General features: G+C 38.9%; 1 protein-coding gene across 1 annotated transcript in view; it reads right to left on the reverse strand.

Moving 5' to 3' along the window:
• The window catches only part of cyfip1 (cytoplasmic FMR1 interacting protein 1), a 29,117-nt gene extending 21,764 nt beyond the window's left edge, over positions 1–7,353 (reverse strand). Inside the window, exons 1-4 of the mRNA XM_073475779.1 lie at positions 7,017–7,353; positions 1,809–1,929; positions 928–1,017; positions 295–372 (exon numbers count right to left, since the gene is read on the reverse strand). Coding sequence (XP_073331880.1) covers positions 295–372; positions 928–1,017; positions 1,809–1,925 — 285 coding nt within the window. The 5' untranslated portion in view covers positions 1,926–1,929; positions 7,017–7,353. The remainder of the gene's footprint in view (positions 1–294; positions 373–927; positions 1,018–1,808; positions 1,930–7,016) is intronic.
• Positions 7,354–9,637: the final 2,284 nt, after the last annotated feature.

Raw genomic sequence — 9,637 nt, forward strand, 5'->3', positions numbered from 1 at the left:
AGAAGAAACATCTTGTTTTGTATTTAATGCCAAATTTACAAGTTGTTAAGTTTCTCCTCACGCAACAACTCTTAAAATCACATGATTTGTCAGGAAGCCCGGGGATATTGGTCCTTCAGTGTGGCCCCGAACACATGACTGCACAGTCTGCTTAAACAATGTCAAGATGGATGTCAATGCCAAATGTGAAAACCCTCAAAGATTGTCTTCATATCCTCAAATCTTAGAAGCTGGAGATGATTTTCATAAAGTGATGATATGGACACACAGTGTGAGCAGAAGCACAGTGGTTACCTGTGGTATAGCACGTGAGCAGCTCCTCCAGGTGTAGAGCATGATGGCATACCCCTGCCCCTCCTCCAGCATCTCATTCTGATTCAAACACAACCAATCAGTCACATTGATAAATAAATCTCATGTCATCTTCATTAAAAAAAAAAAACTACACTCATGTTATACAAGCTAAATCAAGACACGGAACAACACACATACGATACGTAAGGACTACGACGTACACGCACCACTGCCTCTTTTCTAAGTCTTTTATCCCCAGTGGGTGGAGGGGAGGTGCACTAACCCTCCCTCCACACAAAGTGCTGTTTGATTCAGACCCTAGGCAATTATCCCTCACTAATTAGACACAAAGCCCTACTATTCCTGTTAGGAGATGGTCCAAAGCATCCGTTTGTCCCCGGGCCATTTGCTCCTGGGCCTGGATCCTAGGAGCTGCCTGCTAGACAATACCAAATGCTCTGGTGAGACGGGCGAGTCCCCTTACCAGATCCGGTTCACAGCAAGCCTTTGACCCAATTTGTGCTGAATTCATTTTTCCCTGCCAAGTCATTAGTGAGGTGAGAGAGGACTGACACTATAAAAATGAATCGCTAAGACGTGTTTTCCCACTGAAATGTGAGCCTCCTACTGTACCATGCTGGAGTGGACGGTGGCCTGCTCGATGTATCTGGCGATGCCGGTGACGAATGCATTTCTGTCCTCAAAGTTGGTGTTGAAGTTTGGCTGTGGACAGATGAAAAATGATGATTACAACACTAATGACACGAGTACAGGTGTCATACATGTAACAGGCAAAAACATCATGAACACTACATATTGAACAAGCACTTTATTATGACTTCACAAAATATTATGTTATGACAGACATGAAATTTGATATAAACTTTCATATATATGTTCTTTAATAACAGTACTGCCTGACTGTTGCATTCATGTGCCTGTTAGTGAGCATGAATTTCTGTTGTACAGTCTCCCAGCAACACATTGTCTTCCTGTTAGAAACATTTTTTGTAGCACTCAAAACAAGATTTTATCTCAAGATCTTCTCAGAAGAGAAACTCAGCACCGCTTAAGATCATTTTGATGCACGTGATTAATTTTGTTTACGGCTTTATGTGTTGTTTTTCACTGCAGATCAACTGTAACAGTTTATTTCTGCTGAATGTATTTTATTTAGGGTCTATTCTATACTTTTTACTATGCTTTAATTGACCATTTATGGGGTTTTGGATGGGGGGAAGAAGAAGGAAGTTTTACTTTAATTTGACCTCTGTTGTCATGGTGCTCAACTTCTTCAGAAGAGGAACAACACTTTATTTGGTATCAGTTTGTTCATCCACCACAACAGAAATAGTCTGATAAAAACGTGGTCACACTAGTGGCCTTCAAAATGATTAACTAATGTTAACGATCTAAGTTAGTATGAACAACTGTGTCTCTGACTGGAAACAGCATAAAGTGTCACTTATCACACTGCAGTTGGACAACAGCAGAACTCGGACTTCCGCACCGACCTGATACATGACGGAGGAGGGGAGGGGCTCGATGCATGGCTGCTGGTCCGGGAGTGGCAGCTCCTCCAGCAGGTCCACGTTGGAGAGAGCATCCTCTAAAGTCACTGTGGACGCCATGTTGCTGAAAGGGACAAAAAAGGAAGCGTGTTTACAACTTTTGTCTGGACCTTACAGCTCTTATCAGATGCAATAAAGCACGGCCGCCTTTATGCACAGGCAGTAACAGATGATGCACCAGACTTACGGCTCTGTGGCTTCATTTTGGTTTGACAACACAAGTCACAGTAAAAAGCTGTAAGAGAGAAACTGCTTTGGAGGAGGGGGAGGGAAAAAATGCTGGATTCACTGGACTGTGTTGGAGGCAGCAGCACTGCAGAGGATGAGCTGAGAAAACTGAACCAAACTAATCTTCATTTTAAAACTCTCAGACAAATTAGTAGCTGATGCAGCTGCAGGCGGAGGACCTTTGGCTCTCAACAGTCGCCATCAATGAAGCTCCACAGAGCGCTCTAGGTTTCCCTTTGTGCCAACAGGCTTCGCATCGCTTCCTGCCAAAATAACCTCAGTATAAAGGTGAGAGCTGAATCATGGCCTCTGAAAACAGCCTGACCCAATCTATCTGAGAATGGCTTTGTACATCTTGTCACTTCCACCATCTGGCCATAGGTTTGAGCTTAATGCAAAAAAAACTGTGCATTGTTCCAGGAAAAACACTGAAAAACACAAAACCTTTCTTTCCGATACAGCAGATAGTGTAGCCATCATATTCTACCATTCCTCGACATCACCAACAACATAATACATGAAATAAACATCGTAAAATCAAATGCAAATGCATTGGTACTGTATTAGTAAGTGGTGTGGTAAGCTTTTGCATTCTCACGCTGCTGCTGCTGCTGACTGCTGACTTCACTGACACCGAACAATCAAAAAACCTATTGCAATCAGAATTAACAATCCACAGCGACCGACCAACGACACAAAAGCCTGGCAGGCACAGCGAGCTCAGGCCCAGGGGTCAGAGGAGGTCACTGACCTCCTGATCTGTAGATGGAAGTACAGCACAGAGCACAAAGAGGGGAGGCTGCATATAACGAGCAGACTGCTGCAGGATGCTGACGTTTTTAACGGCTAATATAACACACAGTGACACTTGTGTCTTTGGAAAATGTTCAACAACTAAAGCAATGTCTTCCCATGAAATCACTCCTTTAAGTTTGGAAATTGTTATGGCAGTCCCACCCTGCTGGCTCATGGGATATGTGGCTGTTGAATGCTAACAATCACCATTTCATTTCAGTTAAAATGGAAAGATGTTCAAATGTTTCTATCCGGTGGAGTCGAGCAGCAGAGCAGCAACATATTTTCATTAATACAGACAGAAGCAGACGTTTCCTGTTTCATCTGCTCAGGAAGGCTAATAAAACAAAAACAATGACTTCGAGCTGCTGATAGATCAAATACAAGAGACCGACCTGTGACTTCACAGCCTTACTTCCCTTTTTCATCAAAATATTTTTTAATTATGCGTGAATTATGCAAAGCCTACAGGAGGCCAGGGTGATTGGCTGATACGAGCCCAGACAGGCACTCGGCAAGGATTCCTACAAAGTATGTGGAGTGACCACCATCAACAGTATCACATTACAAAAGGCAGCTGCTCTTTGATCACAGAATCGAGCCGCAGACCAAAATGTTTTAACTAACTGCAAGGTAAGGTATTGTAAGGTTTACTTGGGGGTTCACTGAGCATCTTGTGATGGCACTGATTAATACTTAAACTAAAAGAGTAGTTGATTTCATTTCAAATCAAAGGCTAACGCTCTGAAACACAGCATCACAGCCCTACAGGTGTTGACAGATCAAAAATGTGTGTGGATGTGTAAGAAAAGCGGTGTAAACATTAACACTCCCCTGGTCCCTGAGCTCCCAGTCTGAACTGCTAGCTACATGGCTAACTGAGCTAACTAGCTAATGACAGCTACAGCGAGCAGCAGCTGACATGTAAGAATGTTTATGTCTATAATGGGTGCAGAGTACCAGAATTATAAGTATAAAGAGTATTTGACATATGGTACAGTTCATACACTGTTCACCCAATATAGAGCCTCAAATCAGAGCTGAGTGTCAGCACCTGAACTACATAATCATTGTTTTGTTTCAGATCACATGCGTGGGAGTACAGAGCCAACAAATCCAAAAATGATGTTACGCTCCAACCACTGACAGGCTGTGCTGTGTAATAACAAAAGTAATTCAGCGTTATCGAGAGTAAAAATAGGTGTGGTTAGTTGCAAAATACAGTTTTTCAAAATAGAGGAGGAAGTCAGATGGGAAGTGCTATGTAAAGCAGTTTTCAGATCTGGTCTCATTAATGATTCATCCAAACGTCTTTTTTTAGTTTGTCAAACTGGACTGCAAACAAGCAGCGTGTCAGGCTGCAGCTCACTCGTCTTCGTCACAAAACAGGGAAGTGTGAATCCCAGACAATGAGAGCATGTGATGCAGGGTTTACTTCAAGACAGGGAACGACTGACAATGAACATTTAAGCTGACTCCAAGGATCTGAAAGTAACAAATGAGAAAGGATGCAAATACAGTTCTGCATTTCACAAAAATACATTTCTGTACTTAGTTCAATAGTTTGAGTTGTTCATGTGGAAATATATTTAAAAAACACATGAAGTCGCTTTGAGCTGTAATTACAGCGACTACAACTATGGCTGAGCCTCTTGGTCAACTTGAACTACGGAGAGAGAACATGTTCACCATCAAAAAAAAAGGAACCTCAGTGGCTTTTGCTTTCGTGTCCAGTTCCTGTTAAGACTGCAGCATCTTGAGCTGTCTCCTCTGCTAAGAGGCAGGCAAGGGACAAATTAGAAAAGGCATGCCTCTTAAAGTGTTAATTTAGCCTGTCAGGTTGTTGGACATTACGTTGTACACCATGTGTTTGTCGGGCTCCATCCGTAATGACACAGTAAGGAGCTTAAACCAGCCTCAAGTAGGTAACCTTGGCACTACCATGCAGCAGAATAAAAACACCAGCAATAATTCAGGTTCTTAGCACTTTTTGAAATCACACAAGATACTTCATGGGATATGATGAAATAATAAACATCAACCAAGAGACATGAAGTGTCAAGAACTAAACAAAACAAACAAAGTGAAAAATAGGAAAGAAACTAGAATAGTTAGCTAAAGTGATGGATAAACAGCTAAAATAGTTAGCTAAAAGTAATGGATAAACAGCTGAAATAGTTAGCTAAAGTAATGGATAAACAGCTGAAACAGTTAGCTAAAGTAATGGATAAACAGCTGAAATAGTTAGCTAAAGTAATGGATAAACAGCTAAAATAGTTAGCTAAAGTAATGGATAAAATGTTGAAATAGTTAGCTAAAGTAATGGATAAACAGCTGAAATAGTTAGCTAAAGTAATGGATAAACAGCTGAAATAGTTAGCTAAAGTAATGGATAAACAGCTGAAATAGTTAGCTAAAAGTAATGTACAAACAGCTAAAATAGCTAAAACCAATGGATACATGATTAAAACCATATGCATGAATGGATACCTCTATGAGTGAGTGAAAATATGACATCTGTATTGACTGACCTTTCAAGGTAGTTAATGTATGCAGCAGGAACATTAATCCGTGGTGCAGTTTGACTTTCGATGATCAAATGCAACCGTCTAAACAAAGCTAAGATGACACATTTGACACTGTATCACAAACCTAACCAGCGGATCACACTTCCATACACAAAACATTCCTCTTAAGTGAGAAACAGATGCAACGGCAACAGCCTACACCTTGCAGAACACGTCGACATTTCCTCAGAGGGCAAACACAAAACAGTTGCGATGAAGCCACCTCACATGGTTACATCAAAACAGTGCCACTCTGAAGGAAGTTCTCTAGATTGAGGTGTGAAAACACCATTTTAACACTTGCATGGCAGGATACCATGACGTCATTTATCAGTGCATTAAGAATCTCAGAAATTTTCCATAAGGCAAAAAAAGGACTTAAATTTTACAAAACATCCACATTTACCTGGTCTATTACGGACAACTTAGGAGACATTAAAAAAAGACTGATCCTCCAAACGTGCCAAAAAGACAGAACAAAAATAGAAACCCATAATTCAGTTTCATTGGCTTCACCTCTGTACTATATTCAATATAACTCGAGCATCGTTGAAGAAGGCATCCAACCACAGGAAGACAAACCTACACCACTTTCACCAAAATTACAAATGTGGTTTCATCTGTGATATCTCCATGCCTCATCACCTTCTCTCCTTCCTTCTATCCTTCAAGTCCTCGGAGGTAAAGCTGATAGGAGACTGCTGTAAACAGAGCAGCAGTGTAATAAAGTGAAACAGTCTTCTTCTCATTGTGCAGTAGGACCTCAAGTTTCCAGGTTTCATGGACACTGAACACAACAGTTGCCATATTTTTTCCTTCCACGGTGACAACACAGGCTAAAAATGTTTACGATGAACAGATTTTCAAATGTTTGTAATGTCTGACTTGAACTGGTATTTAGAGTGAGTGGCTGGCCGGGCAGTGAATGCAACATCAGGAGGGTGTGGAATACAGTGTGGTTCCTGAACACAACATCTGTCCTGCTTTACAGCACTTTCCCAAAGGAAGAAACAAAAAGGAAAATAAAGAAAGTAAATAAATAAGATTAAGCAAACATTGGGTTTGACATTGAATCTCGCTGACAGATAATAATGTTCAATCTGGGCCTTTTTTTTAACGTTTATTTTAGATACTACTGCGGCTAACACACCTTACGGACACATAACTCGACTCCAACTCGTAATAAGTGATAAATTCAGATGAAATAAAGTTGTATAAAGTTGTGATGTGATGTGGGAAAAACTCCTGTAAAACATGTAAGTGTGCGGTCGTGGCTGTATCCCTGCTCCGTGCCGTGGCCTGAGATTAGTCACAGCTCGGGCCTGCGAGCCAGGAAAATGGCTTTACATTGCAAACAAGCCGCTCACCTCCGCAAGCTAATCACTCAGAAGTCCATTTGAAAAAAGTGCGTTTTTAGACGAACAACTTTAGCGAAGCGGCGTGAAGCGGAGAGGCTACACCCAGAAGCAAAGCCGCTCAACTTTTCTTTTTCTCCCTCTCTCCACCGTGGCTGAAAATACAACTTCGCGATCAATCGTTTTTTTTTTTTTTTTTTACTCACCCGGAGTTTGTTGGTTAGCAAGGTAAACTTGTGCGGTTTCGAGCCGGACTACGGCGCCATTCAGCCGGACCGTTGGTCCCCTCTGACGACAGTTAAGTCCGCGTCTGGACGAGTTTTAATCCAAAAAGGTTTTTTGGGTTTTTTTTTCTCCTGTCGTCGGCCGAAGGAATCTTTCCTCGGTCGCTGTTATTATCATGGGCGGGGGAGAGAAGTAGAGCAGGGAGTTCCTGTCCCTCAGACAGGGAAACTCAACAGGAAACTCCGCTCGCAGCTGCGGTGCTGGTCTCCTCCACCAGGGCGGGACGAGCAGGACGAAGGTAGAGCAGGAATGTACAGTAAGGACCTGCCCGAGGTATGGCGGGCCGTGCGGGCCAAAAACACCGCCCCGCCCCCACACAGGGGGCATTTTACCTGCTATACAATTATCATTTTTTCTTAACTATTTATTTTTTGTTGCTGTTTATTGTTGTTATTATATTTTATTTTATAGCATTTAAAAAAAAAGTTTAAGTGTGGTATTTTATTTTATTTATCGTTATTTTTTATTGCTTGTATTTTTCTTTTTTTCTTTTTTTTTATTAGTCCAACAAACGGGGAAATTTGTGCATCACAGCAGCCAAAGGAGAATTCAATATAACAATAAAAACAATAATAATAGTAAAATATAAACAATATAATAAAATATTAATATCCCATGTTATTTGAATCACTTGTAAGGCACTTCAAAATGCATTTTTACCATTTTACTGGTCTATTCATGCCCTGATATACCTGATATATATGTTATATATATATATATCAGGTATATCAGGGCATATATATATGGCATTTTACCTGCTTTACAATTATTATTTTTTCTTAACTATTTATTTTTTGTTGCTGTTTATTGTTTTATTATATTTTATTTTTTAGCATTAAAAAAAAAAGTTTAAGTGTAGTATTTTATTTTATTTATCTTTATTTTTATTGCTTGTATTTATCTTTTTTCTTCGATTATTTTAACCGCCCACATTTTATTGCCTGTGGTGAGCATTTGTCTCTAAATCCATTTGTCTTCTTCAGAATCAGAATCAGAATTCCTTTATTAGTCCAACAAACGGGGAAATTTGTGCATCACAGCAGCCAAAGGAGAGTTCAATATAACAATAAAAACAATAATAATAGTAAAATATAAACAATATAATAAAATATTAATATCCCATGTTGTTTGAATCACTTGTAAGGCACTTCAAAATGCATTTTTACCATTTTACTGGTCTATTCATGCCCTGATATACCTGATATATATGTTATATATATATATATCAGGTATATCAGGGCATATATATATGGCATTTTACCTGCTTTACAATTATTATTTTTTCTTAACTATTTATTTTTTGTTGCTGTTTATTGTTTTATTATATTTTATTTTTTAGCATTAAAAAAAAAAGTTTAAGTGTAGTATTTTATTTTATTTATCTTTATTTTTATTGCTTGTATTTATCTTTTTTCTTCGATTATTTTAACCGCCCACATTTTATTGCCTGTGGTGAGCATTTGTCTCTAAATCCATTTGTCTTCTTCAGAATCAGAATCAGAATTCCTTTATTAGTCCAACAAACGGGGAAATTTGTGCATCACAGCAGCCAAAGGAGAGTTCAATATAACAATAAAAACAATAATAATAGTAAAATATAAACAATATAATAAAATATTAATATCCCATGTTGTTTGAATCACTTGTAAGGCACTTCAAAATGCATTTTTACCATTTTACTGGTCTATTCATGCCCTGATATAGATGATATATGTTATATGTTATGGTATCAGCAGAGGTCACCTGTTGATCTATACCCACAAATTATGTAGATTTTTTTTTTTAATGGTCACAAAAAAGTTTGTATTTTAAAATGTTGTATAAAAAAAATGCCTAATACAGTCCACCATTAGGCATAGGTATAAATATAGTTTTATTTTCTAGTAGCTACTAAAAGTAAATCATAACAAGTGTCAAAACTAGACAGAAGTAACTAATAAATAAGAGAAGGCCTTTTCAGTAATCCCGTAATTACTGTATTTTTCAAAAATGATAAAAGGCAAAAAAGAAGTGTATACAGTATGTCATAGTATAAAAATAATAATAAAGAAGAATTTTTGTCCAGTAAAAATATTCATACGTTATCAAGAATAACAGCTCTTCCCTTTTCTAAATAAAAAACAGATCCAAATGATTTTTTCATGATGATTAGTCTGTTCAGGGTTGAAGCAGGGACACAATTAGCAGAAGGTAGGGTACACCCTGGCTATTACACCCAGAAAGACACATTTACAAACAGTCTTTATGGTATGGAAACCCACACAGACACAAATAAAAAACGAAACTTCAATCACCATACAGCTGGTGACCAATGGGACCTTCTTGTTTCCTGTGAGCAACAGTGCTAACCCCTGAGCCACTTAGCGGTCCTTACTGAACTAAGATGCATGAGGATAATAGGATAAGTCTAAGCTCCCTTTTCTACCATACATAGTGAATGAAAAAAAGAAAGGCGACATTGTCTGGAATTAAAAAAAATCTAGGTATTGTACATTATCCTAAGGTCGTCACTATAAGCCATAAAGCAATGCAGCTTATGCAA

Source organism: Pagrus major, chromosome 11, assembly GCF_040436345.1.
Source record: "Pagrus major chromosome 11, Pma_NU_1.0".
Classification (NCBI taxonomy): domain Eukaryota; kingdom Metazoa; phylum Chordata; class Actinopteri; order Spariformes; family Sparidae; genus Pagrus; species Pagrus major.